This window comes from Thunnus thynnus, chromosome 1 (genome assembly GCF_963924715.1).
Source record: "Thunnus thynnus chromosome 1, fThuThy2.1, whole genome shotgun sequence".
NCBI classification, from domain to species: domain Eukaryota; kingdom Metazoa; phylum Chordata; class Actinopteri; order Scombriformes; family Scombridae; genus Thunnus; species Thunnus thynnus.
The window spans coordinates 33,105,369-33,128,287 of NC_089517.1; the positions used below are offsets into that span (position 1 = coordinate 33,105,369).

General features: G+C 39.4%; 2 protein-coding genes across 5 annotated transcripts in view; one reads left to right on the top strand and one right to left on the bottom strand.

Moving 5' to 3' along the window:
• Nucleotides 1-17,427, bottom strand: part of itfg1 (integrin alpha FG-GAP repeat containing 1) — a 148,507-nt gene extending 131,080 nt beyond the window's left edge. For both annotated transcript variants that reach the window (XM_067596020.1, XM_067596011.1), the window contains exons 1-6: nt 17,195-17,427; nt 16,812-16,896; nt 15,367-15,497; nt 13,749-13,806; nt 13,170-13,247; nt 12,949-13,043 (exon numbers count right to left, since the gene is read on the bottom strand). In XM_067596020.1, the coding sequence (XP_067452121.1) occupies nt 12,949-13,043; nt 13,170-13,247; nt 13,749-13,806; nt 15,367-15,497; nt 16,812-16,896; nt 17,195-17,375 (628 nt within the window). In that variant the 5' untranslated portion in view covers nt 17,376-17,427. The remainder of the gene's footprint in view (nt 1-12,948; nt 13,044-13,169; nt 13,248-13,748; nt 13,807-15,366; nt 15,498-16,811; nt 16,897-17,194) is intronic.
• Nucleotides 17,428-18,057: 630 nt separating this feature from the next.
• The window catches only part of phkb (phosphorylase kinase, beta), a 111,853-nt gene continuing 106,991 nt past the window's right edge, over nt 18,058-22,919 (top strand). For 2 of the 3 annotated variants that reach the window (XM_067596030.1, XM_067596038.1), the window contains exons 1-2: nt 18,058-18,158; nt 22,319-22,405. In XM_067596030.1, the coding sequence (XP_067452131.1) occupies nt 18,095-18,158; nt 22,319-22,405 (151 nt within the window). In that variant the 5' untranslated portion in view covers nt 18,058-18,094. Of the gene's footprint in view, nt 18,159-20,264; nt 20,371-22,318; nt 22,406-22,919 lie in introns of all 3 variants that reach the window. The other variant, XM_067596046.1, reaches the window with a different exon arrangement.

Genomic DNA, 22,919 nt, shown 5'->3' on the forward strand with positions numbered 1-22,919 from the left:
CACAAATGGATGAGCACATTAGAGGCACAAATCATAAGGGAGATGTAAACTAAGCAGCAGCCACACAGGCAAAATTCAAACCACAGGATTGGAACCTGCCAGGTGGACCAACGCTAGATATTAACAGTACATCAATAAGGCTTGTCAACAGAAAAGAAAACCAAGATTGTATCATCAATTACAATCTTATAGCAGAGACAAAAAAAATGGCAATTTTGCATTTATACATGTGAATATACCTCATACTTAGTCAGTCTTTTGAGTGCAGGAAGAAATCTTTCATTAAACATCATTTCAGTTTCTCATTAGAAATCCCGACAAACATTCCAAAAATGTGACACATTTCATTTTTTCTGGGCGATTTTCAATGCATTAAATCGAAAGTGCAGCTGAAAATGGTATGATTTTTTCCCTCACTGTAGGGATTAACTAACTGAAAAAAGACCAGTCCTCCACAGTATTGTTTTTTTCTCTCTTCCACACAGAAACAGATTATTAAAGAACAATAATGCTGCACACTCAAATTGGCTAAAAGAGCAGAACAGCGAGGGGGGCGCGTGGGGGGAGAGATGGTGTGTAGAGTTGTAGCTAATTACTCTGTTCACACCAGTCGCCTGTTACTCTCACGCCCAACACTGCAAGTACACACACACAAACACACACACACATACACTCATACCTACTACACCGTACTAACCCACCCACACTCTCCTTTCCGTGCGTCCTTTGCCTTCAGCTTTGCGGCAACCGCGAGCCTCATCAATGTTCACTAAAATGAGTAGTCATTTTATTCTGCCAGCCTGTGCTTGCAAGCTTCCAATTAGCAGCTTATTAAAAGTGCTGGTGCGTTTTTATGGAGGTGTCAGGGCTCGGTGAGGCCTCAACGTTGATTCACAATAAAAGTCAGGTCAGTAAGTAAGCCGAGGCCTATATCTACACATACAAACATACATACATATATATAAAGACGGTTTTTAAACTCTTTCTACAAGATACATTATATACTGTATGCTGAATGGCTCTGGAGTAGTTGTATGGTAGCAGAAGTGTGAAGACTGTTGCAAAGATGAGAAAGGACATGACCGCTAGTGGAGAAAGCCACGATTATTGATTGCGCTGTGCTGGATGGTGCCGGGACTGTATATTGGAATTGGATGACCGCATGACTCCTTTCATAACTGAACTCGTCTCTCTTCCTTGATTCTCTTCGTCCTTCTCTTCACCTGCTTCTTCGCACTGTGTCACAGAGTGGCAAGGGTGGCCATGTGATCATTTAAGTGAGCATTTCTGAGGCTTTAGCAAGTATGGCAGGACTCAGGACTGTTTGAGCGAGGTACTTAACCTTACATCTAAAACTAGAGAGAAAAAAAAAGGAACTTCTGGTCAAACAAGTTGTATACATTAAAGAAAACAGTAAATATAATCATTCTGATGGATACAAACCCTCTCTGTCACAAACAGTAACAAGCATGCTACCTTTATTTTTCTTCTCTTTAAACAATGACTGTAGTAACTGTGCTGTTCTGTGTAATTTGCCAGAACACAGTGGGGAGCTGAATCACTCCTCTGGATTACTGCAAATTTTGAAAATCCAATCAGCAATGTCTCAGATATCATACATAATATATAGGTGAATAAACTAACAATGCAACCCCACTGTCTATTCAGTTTGGAAACGCCAGAACATGACATTGTTAGTCAAATAGAGGAGGAAAATCCTGATGATGGAGACATCATTCATTTTTCTCCTTTCTTTTCCCTGATACTTTCCTCATCCAAACACTCCAAAATCCAGTCCCTGTCCATCCTTTTTTTAGTCTAGAAGGGGAATCTGAGGACAGCAACAACAGTAACAGCAGCATCAGTATTATGCTGCTCTCCTTACACCTGTAAAAGGCCTTGAAGCAGCAGTAACAGCGGTTTATCCAGGCTGCAGTGCAGAGTGGAACTGACAGCCAGCGCCGCGGCTGCTGCATTAGCGCCCGATATGCTTTGTGTGTTTGTGCATGTGTGCTGTTGTCTCACTCATCATCACCGTGCTCCAAGCCATTAGGGTTGTGTACATGTCTGAGTGTGTGTTGGTGCGGGAGCAAAAAGTGGTGTTTGGGCCAAAAGTATGAGTGTAAGACGAGAGGAACCTACAGGAAGATGGGTAAAGAGAAAGAAAGGTAGACAGACAGTGTGATACAGTGATAAAAAGAAAAGGAGAGACAGACAGATGGACAGAGCTGATCCTCTCCTTTCTCTGTGTGTCTAATGCCCCTGAGCAGGTTATTTGTTAGCCTGTTACTCAGCAAACAAGCTGTGACTCCTATCCCCCGTTGGCTGTCAGAAGGACGTAAATACACACACATACAAAGGCACAAACACACACGTAGACACGTGAAGACACACAGTGTGCTGTACCCCCTTGGGGGTTGTTGGGGAGATGGGCTCAAAGAAGGCCGCCATGCTGACTGATCTCATGGGGGTTGGGAGACAAATGTCCACGTTGTGTGTGTGTGTGTATGTGTGTGTTTGAATAAGGCTGACAGTAATGAGGCAAAATGAGAAGGATGAAAGCAGTAAGTGTGTGTGTGTGCACTCGCTTGTTTCTTGTGTTTGTGCGTCTCGCGTATATTTGTCTGTACTCCTGCTATAAGCCATCCTGCAGCCTATCAGTCAAGCCCTCTGTGTTCGTCTGTTTGCATCGATTTGCTCCCTTCGTCTTTAACCCTCAGACTGATCCATGCCTCAGCTGGACAGGGGGAGGGCCTCTGGCATTCTGAAGGAAATGTCACAGCCGTCACCAGTGAAACAGATACTTTGCCTCCAACAGACATTGAGAGGGTTGCTGCACTCACAGTGTGGAGAGCAGAGAGACGCAAGGTGATAAGGTTAGTCTGCAAATATGCAGTGCAGTATACTGATATCTTCTGCCTGTTTTAACATTAGGAAAAGGAAAACAACATATAATGTGTAGAAACTGATGCAGGCTGGGTACACAGTCACATCGTTAGCCTAAATCCTTGGTTCATCCAAACAAGCAAATGCCAAATCTTTAAAAATCTTTAACTATCTTTAAAAATAGTTACCACTATTGCTGATACAAAAAATGTGACATTTGGTTGACATAATATGACCTATGAAGATTCATCTCATTGGCATCATCTATTCAACTTCTTCAATGCCACATGTCCTTGCAGTAGACACACTCATTTTTTAAAGAGAGCATACTCGAGTTTTGTCCTGCTCCAGCAGTGATATTTAGTTAAAGTTGGTTATGTCCGTTCTTTGACACTTATCAGACTATGAGAAAGAGGCTGCCCTCCAGCAAACCTCAATAGCATTTCAGCCCTGTGCAAAACTTGGCAAAATAGCAATGCTAACAAGGGAAATATACTCCTTAAGGGACTTTTAGTGATGTCTGGTGATGGAGAAAAATGTCTTTTCAAACAGTAACAAAGTGCTTCATAAGACAAATGGACAGACTGGCAAAGTAAATAATAATAATTCTAAGTTGAAACACTAAATGGAAAAAATATGGTGAGCTATGGCATGCGAAAAGGAAGCTATCAAGCCTTCACCATGACTGAGCATTACAGTATGACAGCCAGTAGGTCCCTTGCAGCCTTGAAAAAGGAACCCAAATTGTACCTGTAGGCTAGGGCAACCTGTGGAGACCTCTACATTACAGCTACAGTATGTTTTAGGAAGAGATCTAAAATATGACACCGATACTGTGAGGCTGAGAGCCTCGGGAAGGTCATTCCAAAGCTGTAGAGTCCTGACAGGAAAAGCTTGCTCACCTTTAGCCTTTCACAATCATACAGGAATAGCTTGGAGGTTTCTGCCTGAAGACCTCAGGCTCACAAGAAATAAAAAAAAATAAGAAAAATAACTGGAAACCAGGCCACGCAAAGCCTTAAAAGTAATCAATAAAACCTTTCTAACAATTCTAAAACAAAGGCAACCAATAAAGAATGGTTTGATGAGGGTGACATTGTCCCTTCCAATATGAGTAAAAAGTAAAAGTAAAACAAGTAAAAAGCACATTAAATGAACGAATTTATTATCTTCTCTGTATTGCTGAAATTTAGTATTGATTTTATTTTTGTAATGTTCCTTCACTTGACTGGACATGCATTTCAGTATGTTTCTTAAAATGTATAGCTAAATGCACATTGTCAGAGTGTCCCTTTCAGAGGTGAGGGACAGAGGGGACTGTGTGGGATGTGGAGCCAAATCTTCACTGGCCACATCCATTGATATGTGGCCCTGTCCCTCTGCTAGCAAGGAACCAGCGGACTGTGAAACGAGCTTTTCCAAACTTGCCCAAAGCCCACAAAGACGATTTACTATAGCGTCGAGAGGAGAAGAAGAAACCTTTAAAAAAATAAATTTGTACTGCTACCTTGTCGGAACAGTCAGGGTAAGCTGTGTCATCACATACACTTCACTTGCTAATGCAGTGAAATATGACAATATGTCAAGTTCTCCCTCTCTGCTAAAATGTCTGGCAGAGGCTGAGAGGGTTGAAAGGTTTCTTTCAAAGATGCTTTTCTCTAACAGATTTGTTCCCAGAGGCTACAACATGGCTGGCTTAGTAACTTTGCCACAACACTTTCAATAAAGAACGATTGCTGTCTGTCAATGTCATGGCAACCACACTGGTTTATCTGAATATACACACCCGATACCACAAGCACATTCATTTGTTTAAGTACGTACCGCTTACACACTGATGTCGCCTCCGATATGCATATATGCACGACTAATATATGCACAGGAACATCAGTAAACTGTACCTCACACCCTGATTGATGTGCACACAGTCACATGAACACACCCCCCACCCTCCCCCGCATCACCACCACCACACACACACAAACACACATGCATGCACGCACGCACGTTCAGATAAAATGCAGAATCCAGGCCAGGAACAAAGTGAAAAGCTCTGCAGAACAAATCCATCTCTAAGCCAATATGTAGCCCTACTCCACACGGTGCGACTTCCACCCCGATCTATCAAAACGGCTCATTCACAAACATGGCAAAACACACCAGCGCAGAATGGAGCAATGCTATTCCCGGAAGAAATAATCTCCTAAAACCATTACAGGGAACAACGTAGGTGCAGTAGCTATGGGAAGGATTATGGCCGAACCTTCTCATACACACACACTTTCCATCCTATTTTGCTCACAAGACTTTCTTTATCCTACACATGTGTGTATGTTTGTAAATAGAAACTGCTCACGGAAATACTGTAACAAGCATAGGAAAGCTCATTGATTTACGAACCGGAACGAATATATTGTCTGTGTATATCCATCATTGCAGTGTGCCAACATCAAGAGTGAGGTGCATTGTAGTAGCGCTGAATATAGTGACGTGTCTCTGTGTCTCTATTTGTGTAAACTAATTAAATTTACAGAGAGCACACACCATATTAAGACGGATGTAAATAAACGCTTAGCTTTGCACCAAAACGTGCAGATATAAACTTGTAGTATCCATCAATATAACTATGTTTGTGCCTTAGTTAAAACCTAAAGAATGGCATGTCCTGGAACACTGGGAGTCTACGATGAATACGAACAAACCAAGTGACCAAAACATCCTTAAGTTTAAATTCAACCAGGGAGCTTTATCTGCACTGTTTCACTCATCATATCTTCTGTTGCTCTTAACTAGCTAGTAAAGGCAAACAATACCAACAATACTGTAATAGGACTAAGAGTCTACAGCTACGCTAGCAACTTTGTGAGGCTCTACTTAGGTACAGCAGTGAGATGAATGCTAAAATGCAAGAAAGCTAACATGTTCGTAGTGTCAATGTTAATATGTTGATGCTTAGCAGTTTTGATGTTTACCATGGTAATCATCTCAACTTAGTGTGTTAGCATGCTAACATTTGCCTAATATCACTAAACACAAAGTACAGCTGAGGTTTCTGGGAAGGTCACTAGAATTGAAGGTATTTGGCCATAAACCAAAGTATTGAACCAATTAAAATTTTGACCTGATGATGGCGCGAGATGCAAAGTTAAGGGGTCACACGAGTTATTACAGTTCATCCTTAGGGGGATATGAATGTCTTTGCCAAGTTTCATTGCAGCATCCAATAGTTGGAGATATTTCAATCAAAACCACACATGTCAACGTCATGGTGGTGTTAGAGGAAAAGTCAGTGGATCACCAAAGTCAGCAGGTTTCCTCCTCTGAGGACCATGAATGTCAGTACAATTTTTTTCTGGCAATCCAACCAATAGTTGTTCCAATATTTCATTCTGAACCAAAGTAGTGGACCGATCGACTGACCAACAGATGGACACTGACATCCATAAACAGCTTAAAAAATGTATGATCACGTATGTGATTGGAAGGGCAGGGTGATATTGATAAAATCAAAGAAGATTTATTTCTTCAAAATACCTGAGTGTGGGTTGTTGAAAATGAAACAGAAGTGACTCACATCAATACAGCTATTTCCAGAATCGCCCTTTGTACATGTCCATCTAGTCTTCTTTATAAAGGAATTTATTTTGGGACAGAACGTGGAGAGACAGTATAACCTCAGGCTATGGTCGCAGTGCTGTGCGTATCAGAGAAGCAATGCTCTGCCTCATTTATTCCTATTATTCATTTATCTGTAAAAACACCCATGCTTACCAAAATAAACACAGCGTCTCTTTTGCCCGTTTGGAGCTGCACCAGTTTTCCTGGAGGCGGAGATGCTACAAACGACACACCTCAAAGGGCTGGCGCATCGCACCAGGCGCTCCTAACATGCCTGTGAGCTCACTCCAAATCTCTATAAAATGGGGAAATTAGAACGTGAGCAACAGCAGTGAATGCAACTGATGCATTAATGTAGATGAAGGCTTCAAGTTGCTGTGGGTGCTGAGGGTTTAGCAAGGGGGGATGTTCTCGTCTGTTCTAGTAGAGAAGGAATGTAAAGACTAGTGAATGTGAAGATATTTGAAAATAAGCCCAAATTATTATTTATTTTCTTTTCTATTCACATGAAGCCAACATTTTATTCCCCTGAAATATGAGCTTTTCAGAAACACTCACAGAAGTGGATACATTTTGGTATAATGAAGAGAACTTTTCAAAATTACCTGGCCTATAATCAGGCGCTTCCACAAATCAGGGCAGCCAACAGTTGATCACCTAAAATCTTCGCAGGTATGTTTTATTTTTTGTCAGACAACTATAACTTACTACAACCACTATTACTATTAGATTTCCATTATCATTATCTATAATTCCTGTGGTATAACACATAACCTCAATGGGTATATACCTCTCTGTGATAGTGCCCCGATTACTAAAACTACTATTAAAAATGCCTCACTCTATCAACCAAATGTAAACTTAATCCCTGTATAATCAATTCTTCTTCTTGGCCATCCTTGTTAGGTGGCAAATCTGTTCTCTTTCCCTCACCACCACCACATCATTAGTCAATCAACAAGCCACTTCGACAAAGAGCAAGTTTAATTGGATGCTGCACAGACCATTGCCATGCCCGTTGCCTAGCAATGGATTCTTATGCCAGTATTGCTGTCTTTGTGCATGTTTTGCCCAAAATGGCATCAATAATTTGCAATTATTACCTTTTCCCTCAAACAAGTTCTTATCGCGCTTCTGATAACTTCCTGCCAACCGGTGCTCTTTCTGAATTGACATGACGTGATATGGCCCCTGTGGGTTACTGTGATCCTGTACTGGAAACTGATCTAATACAGGCAAATTCTCCCGGTGTATACCATTTAAATGATAAGAACACCTCCTATGGTCATTTGGCTTTGATGATTACAGAGGCTTTGGGGGCTACTGAAGCACCTGCTCACATCAGCCATCTACTGTATGAAGCTGAACCCCCTGGCTGTCCTGCAAAAGCTGTTTTCCTCCTAATTACATAGCTGTCACTGTGGTGAGCAGTAACCAGAACAGAACAGCAACAAAGCCTGTTCAGTGCTTAATGATATCTTTCTTTTGTGGTGCAAAGAAAAGTTTAGTATTAAACTATACAAACAACGTGTTTCATGGTAACAATGTGCTTAAGTGCTAACTCTTAGACCAGCTTGAGGCAGTTAGGCCAAAATGTTGAAGGCATGATTTACTCTCACTGAGGACAATCCCAGCAGATATGTGTTTGTCCCGTCTTTCTTTAATCTCTTGACCCCTGACACTTGAATGTATTATCTACTGAAGTACAAATGTCATAGAATGAGCTGGGAAAAAATACAACTGCCTTAAAGAGACCTGAAATCCCCTAGTGTGCGAGGACAAAGAGAAAATAACTGGGAAACAAAAGAGCATGAACACAAAGCTGTTATGAATGCGGTGCTGTTAGACACTGGCTGGAGAAGGACGATTGTAACAAAAGAGATTACGAGCCATATGCAGTATGTCGCCGCCAGGTTAGTTGGCTGGAGAGTCCAATAAACGGGCTAAATGAGGCCTTGACACCGGCCAGGAAACAATTCCAGACTTTTTTTCGCTGGCAGTGTGGACATAGTGGGGTCAGCCAATACACTACCATGGGACTGTTTACAGCTATGACATTGGACTGAGATTGGAGTCGTGACACGGCCCTGAAACACCTCTCATCCTCCTTGGACCACACTAACAAAATACCTCACTGTATTACTAGACCAGTAGGTGATAGAGGGGACACTGAGGGCTTCCCAACATCAAAACCTTGATAAAAATTGTAAGAGGTAAAATGTCCAAATGAAAGACTGCCTCTAAAACTGCCCCTTAATGGCATTCCATAAATATTAATAACTGATGATTGTCTAAATGTGTTTTTGTGCACTTTGTCTTGTGATTTACTTTTGAATAGTATAATAGGCCCCTTCCCGCTACAGTAATTTCAGACATGCACATCAAGATGGGCTACATTAAGACTTGTAATTCCCCACTAGTGAAAGGACCAAAATGCTACATGAGGGCTCTGTGAAATCTATTTTATAAGTTTTCTTTAACTTTGTCATTCTTCCTTATTTATGCAATTTGCATTTGCAACTGTTTCACACTCATTCACCACAGTAACTCAACTCTGAGTGTCTTAATTAAGATGAATGAGCATCCATACCTTCATCTTATACAAATTATTATTGCACAATTTAAAGGCGTCTTTACTTGCTATGAGAGATGAAATTATGCAGCTAGAGGTGCTGCAAAAACCTTTGGTAAATTTGACAATGTAAAATCCTGGATGTCAAAAAGCTTCTTACAGCTAAATCAGAGAAAGACGGAAGTCCTGATCTTTGGCCCTGCAGAATACTATAACACCACAATAAACACCCTTGGGCCTCTAACACTGAATGTAAACTCCCACACATTATCTTTGATTCTGGGTTAAAATATGATAAGCAAATCAACTCAAATGTTAAGGATTTGGAGACCATAGTACATTCTTTTATTTCTTCTTGTCTTAACTGTTACAATTCTCTCTATGTAGGAATCAGCCTTATCTTGCCTGCAGCTGATTCAAAATGGAGCGGCGAGACTTCTCACTGGAGCAGAGAACAACATGACTCCTGAACTGGCCTCTCTTCACTGGTTACCAGTGGAATACAAAATTGATTTCAGGATTCTTCTATTTGGTTTTTAAAGCTTTGCATGGACTGACACCAGCTTATATCTCTGAACTCTTCATCCCCTATTCTACCACTACACCCTTGACATCTGTTGACCTATCACTGCTCTTCAATTCAACATTCCCAGTTCAAATCTGGGGGTAATCACACATTTTCCATTGTTGGCCCTTAACTGTTTGTCACTCATGATCAGATCTTCACCCTCCATTGATATTTTTTAAATCTGTCTCTTTTCTTCCACCTTTTCATCATGAAAACATGACTGGTCACACTCTTTATTATTTATTTGTTCAGTGGCAGTTGAAAAGTCATAAGCTTCCAACTGTGATTTATTTTGTACTGGCTAACTAGCCGGACCCAGATTGTCTTCAAAACTCAGTCTCTCCCTGCTTAAGCCACACTGTGATGGTCCAGCTGGTACCGCTTAGAGGAGCAGGTGGTCACAGCAGACAGTGCACTGAGCCATGCTGAAGACTCACCCATGGCCTTCCTACCCTCCCTCTGCCCTTTTATCTCTCCTACCATCATTTCTTTCGATCCATTCATCCAAACTCTCCTCTGACTCAGCTTTATTTTTCCATTACTTCCTGCTTACATTTCTTTCTCTCCCTCCATCTGCATGCCCCCACAGACAGTGGCAGCCAAAGAGTCTGACATCCACCAGATGTACAGCAGGTTTTTTTTTTTATCTCCGCTGGTTCTCCTCCTCTGCTCATACAGCACATTCACCCACAGCAATCTGAACGCAGCTGAACACTCTTAAGAAGTCACATGGATTTAATGATCACTGCCCTTTTGTGTCTGTGTGTGTTCACACATGGGTACTGGAAAGGATGTAAGAGGTGGCTTTCTACAGCATAGACAAGCTGTGCAGAGCCAAGAGGGTGAAGGACGGGCTCACTAGCAAGCCATCACTCTGACTTAATGATGTGCTGCAGCATACTCAATCCAAAACACAATCTAATCTGTACTAAAACAAACCTAAAATATCAAACTATAAAAAATAAACTTTACATTTTTAATATCAATAATATACACCAATATATTGCAACCAGGATTTCTTTAAGTCAGGCACAAAAAGTGAGAATTTATTGACTTTCTCCTAATCCATAAACAGATTAAATATGAATTAATATCTGCTCTGGTTAAACTGTGACAGCCCTTGGAGTAAAACCACACAGCACAAAAAGATACCTGCAGTGAGTATGACACGACTAAATCCTTTCTGATTACCTTAAACATGAGGATTAGTTTCCAGAGGGAAAAAGAGTCCTCACATAAGTCTAAGTGACAGCGCTACACTTAGTGGGCAAAGGGACAGGAGCGAGATGCTGTAAAACAAGAAAGGGGCGATTTCTCCATTCACTGGTGAAGAAAATGGCAATTCCTTTCTCTCTTAGTCAACTTGAAAATTGCTGACATTAAATATATGTTATGGTGTCTTGTCTGGGTCCTGGACTTATCTCAGGAGAAACTTTGTGGAAAACACTTCAGGAAGCAATATCTGTGGATTTCCAGTTTACAACTACACTATCTCTGAATCCTATGAGATTTTGAGAAGTGTTGAAAGCAAGAATAGAGGTCAGCATTGGTCCGGAGAGAATTCATTAACCAGGCATCGGGAAAATTTGGTAATCCTGTTTTACATGCTGTATTATGTAATTATGTTTTTGCACAGATTCATTTTTCCACCAATTTTCACAAAGTTTTCAATAACCTAAATAAACACAGCTAAATGGACAGATTTTTCATTTAAATAAAAAAATAATAATATGAGTATATACCACTGTTTTCAGGATGGAAGAGCAGAAATAAAAAAAAGTTATGACTTCATGACTTAAACACCAAACAGGAAAGAGGACAATACAACTTGAGTGAGTCAGTTGACCAGTTGGGTCCTCTTACTTTGATGCTGCAACATTTTAATGCATTCCAGGAGTGACCTCCAGATAAAGTGTTATTTATTATTATCTGTTTTTTTGCTGTGCACACTTTGTCTCAACGTACTTCAAAGGACTATACAGTACATGTACATCCAGCTAGACGTAAAACCAATGTGAGTACTGTGGTGTGTCTGCGATTACAGCTATGGGCCTTACTCATAACACCACATCATGACTGTCCACTGACGCTGGTGTTGGCAGAGTATCTGTGTGGATACGGGCGCACTGTTCAAGTTCAGAACTGATGGGAGTACTATAAAGCCGAACTGATTATAAAGGAATACACGTATACTTGAGTCCTTCTGGTGTATAGCTCTTGAGAGAAGACATGTATGAACAAAAATACCAATTATGCCAACAGCATGCCAGTCCTTAGAGGACAGCATGTAATTAAATGTGCAGAATTACACCCCTTTTTAAAAACTGCCTCCCAGCACTGACACCCCAAAGGATTTGTCATTTCAGCATTGGTTCTCTATGTTCCATTTTAGTTTCTTGTATCTTGATACAGAATTTGATTGTATGTATCTTGTTTTATACCTGGGTCTTTCCTAACACATTAATAACAATTATTGATCCATGTAGGGAAACACTGAAAGCCCACAGTGGAGGAATAAGCCACAACATAAAAATACCTGGTGGGAATTCAGGACTTCGGCTAGTTGTAATGAATCAATGACACAATGTGGAGTTACATTTAGGTATTATCTAATTACAGCACAGTCTGTATACTTACCTTGTTTCCATAATGTAGAAAATTGATTATTTTATAACTTTTATAAGAGCTTTGCCTTTCCAATGGTATGGGGAATTTGTAAAGCTAAACAAACAGCTAAGCTTGCTTATCTAACAAACTGGCTCAAGACTTCAGAGAATGATCAGCCTGAGACAAAAAAAGGCAACATTTCCAAAGACTTCCATTAAATCCTGCCCTCATCTAGCAGAATATAGGGATTAAACAGGAATTCTGATTTGTTTTCTAGATTTTTAAAGAAAGTCTGTCATATAATCCAAGTGTAAAAATAGTACTTCACTCAATTTCTAGTGTCACATGATCCAGTTTAAACCTCTAATTCACCTGTCTGTAATTATTTTTTCACACATAATCACCCAGATTCCATTGATTACCAATGGAATCAGCTGTAAACAAGTGGAAAGAGATGTAGGTTTTTGAAACGGACAATTTGTCAATCTGAATGAGGTTTTGTGACAGCTTAAAATATAAATGTTCCTATATTTAGAAATGCAAGGGCTTTAATCTGATAACACTGGTGTGTGGGGTTGAGCACAGCTTCCATTAACAGTATGCTGTGTGCTCTCAAAAAAAAACCAAAAAAAAAAAAAACAAAGCATTTTACATTTGTTTCTCATGGTTAGACATTGCTTAAACATCACTGACTCACCAGCGGTGAAGTCCTTGTTGAGGTCAATGAAAGCGTTAGAATGAGGGATGCGCATGTTGACAGGCGAAGTCAGTGCATTCTGCCACACTGGATTTCTAGAGGAGAGAAAAACCACAAGGCAACAGCGGAATTCAAAGCTCAACCTTTTAGAGAGTAACTCTAGGTATGACAGCTTTAGAAATACACATGTTTGTAAGTGACTTTGAGAATGATTAAATTACCTGTTGGTGAGATAGCAGACTTCAGCGGTTGACACGTCGGTGACTCCAAAAATATCTGGGATCATGTCTCCATTGAAACTGTGGGAAGATTTTTTTTTTAATTGAAATTAAATCAAAACACGTGATTAAAACTTACACTGAGTCAACGGTTTATTAGGTATGTACAAACTAATCCTGAAATAGTTTCTTTGCATGTTCATTTGACACTGTCAGAAAGGTGGAGATCCACCATCTATAGTCATTTTTGAGACCAAAGTCAGTGGTGGTGCTGTATTGGACTACATTACATTGAGGTAATGTGAGGAAATATTATATCCACCTCCATTAAAAACAAACAAGGGGTGCAGAATATGATAATAAATGTTAGTAGTTTTTATTTGATTGTGTGCCTAATCAACTGGTGAGTGAGTGTGCAGCATAGTATACTGGCATCAAGAATGTTAAACAAAATTCAGGCCATACAATAATAAAAAAACATGTGTTTTGATGTGGAACAATTTCACATGACCAACATCACAAGCAAAATATATGAAGTAAAAATAAAATGTTTGTATAGGCACCATTCATAATATTACTTACTCCATAACGAGAGGTTGATCTTTAAAGGTCTTGTTCAGCTTGAGCCACCCACCCATATCTGCAGAGAAATGAGCAGAGTCAACAGGCCCTGAGTAATGCTTGCTCTGACATAAACATACCAGTGGAAATCAGTGGGCTGGTATCTGCCACAGAGTCAGAGCAGGCTAAACAGATTTTATCTAGTAGTAATGTCAACAACTTAACTATGACCAAAGCTGAAGTAAAGGGCACAAAACATCTATTTACGCCTTTGTTTACTTTTCTTTTTTTGCCTGTATTTAAGTAGTAGTAGTAGTAGTAGTAGTAGTTAACTAGGCCTTTCAATGTAAAACACACAAATTTAATTATAAATTTCCCATAAATACCCTGACCCATGAGTTTCCACTCAGGTATTTAAGATGTTTTTTGTCCTGGTATATTTTAAAAACAACATAATAAAACATTAATTATTTCCTTCACAAGGCTATAACTGTGATTAAGTGTTCCCCAAAGAATCTTAGAGAGGAGAAACTTACAATAGCTGCCTTCCAACAATACCTCATAACTTATAACTTTATCTATGGATGTATTTACCAAGAACAACACACATTAATAGACATCAATGTGATTCCCTTTTATTCCCAATTTAAGCTACTGACCACCGCTGCCTACCACTGAGCTACAACATTCAACTGTAAAACAAACTATAGTATCAAATATGTCTTTTAGTACGGACAGTCACTTTTACAGTTGTCTAGTTGATAGTTTTCATTATAGTTGGCATGATAATAGGCCTTTTCAACAGAAGACATTTAGACATGTCACAGTAGGAAAAGCATGTGTATATAGTCAAATTGATGATGGCTGAATTCAATTTAACTGTTTCAGTTTCAGGGTTCTGCTACATGTATTGTTCACACTGCCATGGCTTATTGTGACACTAATACAACAGAGCCAATGTTCACGTTATTAGTAACACTTTTTTCTTTCAAATCAAAATGTCTCCTGTGAAAAAAGTCTTTGGAAAGAAAAGGGGACATTCCATAGTATTTCAAAAAAATTGTGCTTAGTTACTGCTTTTCAACAACACTGCTGAACTTGAGAGAAAGACAAGCTTCTTCATTTTTTGAATTTAATGAGTATCACCAAGTCTGTTCATCTTGTACTTTACATATTGTTTTGTCTTTATCATTCCCAAATTAAACCGATTTGTATAACTATTCCACAACATACATTGTGACACATCATAGGAAAGGTACAGGTGGAACTAATGACATTAACAATGGCTCCACTCCAACAGTTACTGCGATGCAATGCAGCAGTTAATATTGTTATTTGTTACACCTGTGTTTCACAGTTGAAAATGTCTGTTGTGAAAAAGGTCTATTCACCTTAAGTCTCACTACAAATTTCCCCCCTGGTCATGTGCAACCCCAAGGAAGGCTACACCCCAAATTTGAGAACTACTAATTTAGACCAAAATATACATCATAATGTGGGACATTTAAAGGAAAAATACAAATGGCAACAATCTAAAAATGATATTAATATAATGCACAGGCCTATCATCAAAACAGTGTTAACCAGTGATCACTGGCCTCCATCCACCCTCAGGACCCATTCACTGTTCCAGCTGTACCTAGTGTCTGGTTGTTCCCCCAGAAAATGAAAACAGATTCTGGCACGGTTTTGATCTGAGCTGTGAGAAGAACATCCATCTGAGAGTCTCCATCATAGTCACCAGGAACCACACTAGTGATGACGGTGTCACTGAAACAAGAAGAAGACTGTCCATTAAAATGAGAGTCAATAACATGGCGCTGCTGCTGCTTTCACTCTGCTCTTTGGTTGATCTACTAATGTAACTCAACTCCAGTAACTGCACACTTTGCCACTGGTGGTCTTGTTGGGAAGCAGCCTGCATCGCCCTTTCACAAGTTGGCAGAAATACTTTCATTTTCCATAATGGCGAATTAAAAGCATATTTACTCTATGCAGAACAAATATAGGCTACACACTGTATAAACATCTAAGGCAGGTGATCACTGGATTGATTCTGACATATTAACAGAATGCTCTCGTCGTGCACAGCATGGCTTTCTGTTGATGGAAATTAGCATATTTCTTTTCTTTAATTTGCATTAGTTGCTATTTGTTTTATAGTGATCCCCAATGGTGAATTCATTAACTAGAATGCCACCGGTGAAACTGATCTTTGCTTTCACTCAGCAGGCTACCAGCTGTTATTTATTCAGGAAACAATCATTTTTGAGAAGCATAGGGAGAGAGCAAATATGGGTGGATAAAACATTCCTGCTGATCTTTATGTGTGGCGCGCAGGTCTCCCTCTATATATATGCTTACTCTACTTCAGTCAACAATGAGCTGCTCGCGTGTTATTGCCACAATAATTCTTTATGTTGTAAAGATTATGTTCACAGATGCCTCAGGAATAATCATGTTGTATTGGGTGCCTGTGCTATTGGATAAGGCAAATCATATGCATTGTCTTTCATATCAAAGCAAGTGGTTCTGTTGGCTACATGTCCATATCAAATGGTGATTTTTACTTTTACTTGAGTGTTTTTTTTTTGTTTGTTTTTTTAAATGGGAGTAATTGTACTTTTACTTGAGTAAAGACTTTCACTACTCTACCCACCACTAATCCCTTGCACGAGTTAACAAACTCGCCCTGTTGAAGGAGTAATAATAAAACAAAGCAAAAGGCAAAAATTAAATAAAATAAAGAATGGTAGAGGAAGAAAAGAAAAGTAAGGGGGAAGAAAAAAGGAAAAAAGAAGAGGATAGAAGTTTAGTCTGGCAATAAGACCTTTAGTGAGTTGAAGTATGTTATAAAGAATTCAGTTTTTGGCTCTGCTCTTATATATGACTAAACAGCTCCCTCTGAAAAAGTAAATAACCACCCTGCAACATGAGTCACCTCCTCAGTAGCGACGAACAAAAGGAAACTAGCACATGACATGTAACGTACAGTATAATACAGTAACATACAGTACAGTATAAAGGGGTGAAATGGCACGAACTCAAACGAAAATAGCAGTGAAAATGACATATTTAACTTACCCAGGCAACATGTCTTTAGTGACGTGCACTTTGGGCTTGAAGTAAGGTGTTTTCGAGTCAGCCAAGAATATCACCAGTTCAGACCCTGAAACAGTAAGGAGTCAACATAGGCATTTAGATTAATTAAAGCTCTTTTAACCTCGTTAGAATTATTCAGTCGTTTACGGAAGAGAAAAAGCAAAGGACCCGTTGAACAGATGACTAGTGAAATTATAGCAGTGAGTTTTCGTTAAGGCACCATTTTAGCCATTATTATCGTAATACCCCTGAATTACAACACAATTACAACACTAAGACAGTACATATAATCTGTGCAAGCGGTTAATTAGCTCGTTATGTGACACGACAGAAAGCAAAGCAGCGTAATTCACACAGTAACATACGTTCTCTGATGATAAAGATGTCTGTCAGTTTATCCGAGTTAAAATCTCCAAACGCCGCCACAGTCCCATAGTTTTCGACACCGAATAGGTCAACCGTTACATCCTGAAGGGCAAGTGTGTTAAACTTGCCCACAAAAAGTAATAAAAATGTAAAAACATTTAACTTAAACATCCACATCATTCTGCTAGTACAGCTTCCGACAACAATATCAACCGCAGTACGGCACACAGCTTTACGGCAGGGTTTAACACATTGTCGGGTTGCCGACACATTAAATTAGGAATGGATGGCCAATTTTCATATTTGCGCAGTAAGTTACATTTTATTTGGAAAATGGTAGAAGTTATTCCCTGAAATAAAGGTAAACAATGTAATATTAGCACTTCCTCGTTTACGTCGGTGTCGTGCTCCCGAGTAGTTTGACAGCTTTACCAAGCTAGAGAGAGTTAGCAAGAGATAACCCGGAAGTGAGGAGAGTTTACGATCAGGAAGAATTCATAACGTTTAATCACACTAGAGACTAGCAAAAAACTATTAATAAAGTGTGTGTGTGTGTGTGTGTGTGTGTGTGTGTGTGTGTGTGTGTGTGTGTGTGTGTGTGTTATTATGTTACATTATTTGTGTGGATGTATGTGGGTGTGTCTATGTATTGTATAGGTGTATGTGTATGCATATGTGTTTTGATATTTGGTGTAGTTGGTTTTGTTTAATTTAAGTTGCATGTTGTATATTATATGTATCAATAAAAAAATGTAAAACTATTTCTAAAATGAATATTATAAATATTACGTGTATGGTGCTTATATAGCGGCTAGCCAGGCGCCTCACGACATCCGTTTTATTTTGTAGTATCGTACCGGAAGTTCTTCTACATTTCAGTGAGATTCATACGAGTAAACATGGCGAGTTTAGCAGATGTCGGCTGGAAACTCCTGGAATTCAAATCCCGATCAAAAAGATCAGGTCTGACTTCTTCCTTTGCATGTCATTGTACAACGTCCGATTATTTCACTTGTGCTGGTGCTTGTGTGAGACTGTCTGTTTGTAAAACCACCGAATTTGACTCGATCTGGCCATTTAATTTGCTCACTGCAGTGACTGTACAAGCATGAAAAGGTCAGAGGTGTAAATGAGCAGCACATCGGGGGCTATTTTAAGAGCTTCTCATCAGGGGCCTGTACTACGAAGCAAGTTCAACTTTTTCAACTAAATGTAATCATACAACAGAATAAGAAGATGCAGAAACATTAGAAATAATTTCCACAGACAACAAGTAGGCTAAGGCTTAAAATACAGGAATTATTATACATGACTTAAGCATGCAGTGAGTATGTTTTGCTATTTAGTTGGATGGTGAAGAAACCAATCTGAACATGTCACTTAAAAAAACGTAAAAGTAATCTCAGACTGTTTCTGCTACTGAAGCAAAGTGTGGAAAAGTAGTTAATGACTGATGAGGTCTGTCTGACCCAAATGTTGCATTTATAATCATGGGAGCCAATTAACAGTGTGTGGATTATTTTTTCTAATAAAGACAATCTTTCTTTTTATTTCCAGTTATCATCAAACAGGTGTCTCGTTATTCTGAACTGCAGTGATGAATCAGATTGTAAAATCATCCACACTGTCAGCTGTCACTCCAGGGATAAAATAAACTTTGCACAATTAAAATGCAGTTAAAATCGTCATTATGTGTTTAGTGTCGTTAACGATCTCTCCGTTTGTTAGAAGCTCTGTTTTAAAACCAGAGTGGAAATAGAAAGCCTGGAATAATTAAATGTTTCTACTGACCTATAATAATGTACTGCATATTGTTCTTTTTTTACTTGTCACTTAATTGTAAACACTTTTTTCCCAGTAATCTGACTGGTCAGTGGTTGGGATGTTGACAGGTTGTGCCGGATATGGCACCGCCGTCCCAGTGGTCATTTGCGGTTTTGCAGTGAAAAATTCCCCTTCGGCCCATAAAGCATTTTCTCCAAAGATCCCCACTGTAAAAGAGATGTCTGTAAAACTTGTAAAAATCCTGGTTAAAAGTGAGCCAGCTTCGTGATACGGGAAAACTTGAGTTAATCCCAAAGACAGCTGGCTAACCTAATCTCGCTTCGTGATACAGGCTCCTGGTCTCCTTTGGCTGTTACATCTCACCCATAGTTAACTGTGCTGTGTTGACTGCATGAAATGTGTGTATTATCCAGGAGGCCTGTGCGTGCGGCCCTGTGGAAGCTGGCTATATATTTGCACTGGTAGTCAGCCTGGGACTTGAGGAAAGAAACTTTGAAGGATGTCTAAAACAATCACGTCAGTTATTTATCACCACATTTAGGAACATTAGTGATACAACTGAGAAAAACACCTAAAAACACATAAACTCTGATCAAGACTCTCCGTTCACCTATCACTTTTGGATACCACAAACACTTTATAAATCCAAATAAGAGTGACTAAAATGATTTTGAACATTGTCAGCTCATCCACCTGTGCTTATTGCCTGTAGTAACAACTTTTCGTGTGCTAAATATAGATTTCATAGCACAAATCCTCTAAAAATCATCTAGTAGAGTCATAGTAACTGCTGTTGTTTGACAATTCTGTATCTGATAAGAGGTGGCTTACAAAGGGAATTGAAAGGAAACATCTCCCAATCTTAGAGAAAATATTACAACTTTTCCATTAATTAAAAAAAGGAATAATCTGTCTTTCTTAAAATAAAAAAACCTACTTGCTCACAGTTTTCTTTTCACAACGGTAGTACAACATTCTAAGACCATATCATTTTGAAGGTGATGGAGCACAAAGGGAAATAATCAGTCATACTGTCCTAACTTAGTGATGTAGTCCTTCACATAATTACATCCCCATCATAAAGTAATTCATCATACTCTGTATCTATAAAGACAGTGTTTCCCCTACCATTACCTTGGACCTCCCCACCACTGCAAATACAATGTATTGTAATTTCTTGCATGTTGTTCATTATCATCACCTGAAGGGTCTAATTCATTGTTGATTCACGCATGTCTAAAATCTATCTCTGTGCTACTAACTCCTTCCTGTGAATTGCTGTAGATTTGTGATTTAGCTGAGAGAGACGATTGGCCTTAATTTCACCTTTTGAGAATGTCCGGCTCAGTGGGTGCAACTGTCCGGGCTCATCGGAAAGTTCAAAGACTTGGTAAGTAGTGACAGGGGACCTGAGGAAAACAATACAGCCAGCCACACACAGAAGGCCAGAGAGAACACTGGTAAAGATGAGAGGAAAATCATTATTTTATCTGGACGTAAGAAGATTCATATAGGATGCAATAGTGTTCATATTAGCTTCTTTATTTCATGATTACAAGAGATTGCAACTTAATACGTTGTGATCATGAGGAAACAAAGTCAAGTCAGTTTTATTTGTATAGCCTAATATCACAAATAACAAATTTGATTCAGGGGGCTTTACAGTCTGTACAGCAGTACAACATCCCGTCCTTAAACCCTCGATTTGAATAAGGAAAAACTCACAAAAAAAAACCTTAAATGGGGAAAAAAAACCAGATGTTGCGTGTACAGAACAGAACACAAATGACAGAATACAGTAATGAACAGAATAACAAAATTATAATGGATTTATAATATATATGAAGAATGTGATGAAGAGGACACTAGGCAGCTTGCGGGTGCCACCAGACCAGGACTTGAGCCACGCAACCTCCATCACCATGGAGACCTGGCAGGAGGATACACTACACATGCACACAGGGGAGACTCACATCACACCATTCACATACACAGCAGAAAAGACATTATTCACACAGAAGAGAGAGAAGGATAACAACGTCATTCAGAGAGAGAGAGACATGAGGTGAGGCTGAACTCCTGCAGGATTGGGGGGAAACCTCAGGTATGAGCACCGACCACCAGGGAAGAAGAGCGTTTCCTGGATGGGTGCAGGTCCAGTAAGAGATGCTTGAGAGATAATAGAGGACAAGAAGAGAAAATAGTGAGAGGAGAGAGAGGGGCACACAGCTCAAACATTGATGTGCTTGTGGAACAAACAAACAGAAGGTTAGAGAGATAAAACATAAGACACATCTGGGCTCTCATGGGCTGTCAGAAAACAGAATGAGCAATATAATGTAATATTACCCATAACTTATACTGCAAGTTCATACTGTGAATCTTCTGTGTGGGTATTTGAACAGTCTTCTTGCTCCTCCAGTGTAAGCATGAAAGACCCAGAAGTGACACTAAATAAATGTACAGTATTAATGAATCATATAGCATACCGCCTCTATAATAGTGTTAGAGGTCCGCATCATACAAGCTAGTCATAGGATTGTTTAAAACCAGACAAACACATTGACAGCCCACATTTGTCTGATCTCATGTTAGAAATTAAAACTGGAATATTGGACTTCCTCTATGCTCTTTTAAAGTGTTATCTTTGAAAAGAGATGGATTGGCTTTGTCCCCTGAAACTTTTAAGCTGATGGAAATTATGCTAATTTCAGTCAGAATGTGAATTTTTCAGTACCTGTGGTATTGACCCAAGGTCGAACCCATTAAAATGCAAATCCCAGCAAAGTGAAAAGTGTCTGAAAATAGAGAAAGTCTAGATGGGGGTTTCCCCTCAAACTGTGGCTCTCTCTCAGCTCAGAGGGAAATGTTCGGGAATATCTGAGGGCGAGTCATATTTGCATTCGATTTTTGAGCTCTGGGCCTGAATCTCGTTTTGTGTGGCAATTGCTTTGTGTTGCAGTGTTTTGCAGTGAAAAACAGAACTGGCATGGGTACACTGTTTTATTATTTTCTCTGCTTACTCATTATTTTCTGTTATATTCATTGGAAATCAGACAATTTGATGAAGAAATGAAAATATCTTTATCCATCTACATATTGGAATATATAAAATAAAACTAGTGCCTCCAGACTGAAAGAACCAGGAATGTTGATGTAATTTCAAGATGAAACTATGGTCCTTTATCAATTTCACCTCTTAAATCCAGTTTAGTCACGAAGGCGTGGTGTTAATGTTATGGAGGAGACAGAACTGAGAGTATTTTTAAGGATTTTTTAAGGATCCATGAGACAACTGAGTAGTAAAGTTCATGTGTAACAGATGTGTCCTTTCTCAGGATCCATATATGAGCCTCTTAAGCTGTCCAGTCTCAAGCATGAGGGTGAACCCCTATGGGAAAAGTTGGACCGCTACTACAATGCTGGTAAGTGCACTTACTCACAATTGACAAGCTATCAATAATGTGAGGTGGGGACACCTAAAATTTACCAGGTGCAGTATGTCTCTGCACACTGTCAGGTTGGATAGAAAAAAACGATACTTGATGGTGTGTTCTAGGAATTGATCATTTCACTCAACTAAACACACGACCCACATAAAGCATGGCCTATTGTGCTTATGTATGCGACTGGAAAGGCTGTTTAGTCATTGTCAATATTCCCAAATTACAGCTTTGGGTGTAGTGATTACTTCTTGCAGACAGACATTATTGTTAAGAGATAAATTGTTCTCATCTGGCAAGGTAAACGCGAGGTATGGGGTTCCCGGGTGTTACAGAGGCAAAAATATTTCCCAGTAATTTGAGTTAATTCAAGTTCTTTCCCACTGAATGTGCTTGGCCTGGTACAAAACACAGCTGTGTCATGTACCTTTATGTACATTGTATTTATTAGCCTTTACTTTAGTTAGTTGTCACTAAAGGTTTGTTGTTACTAAAT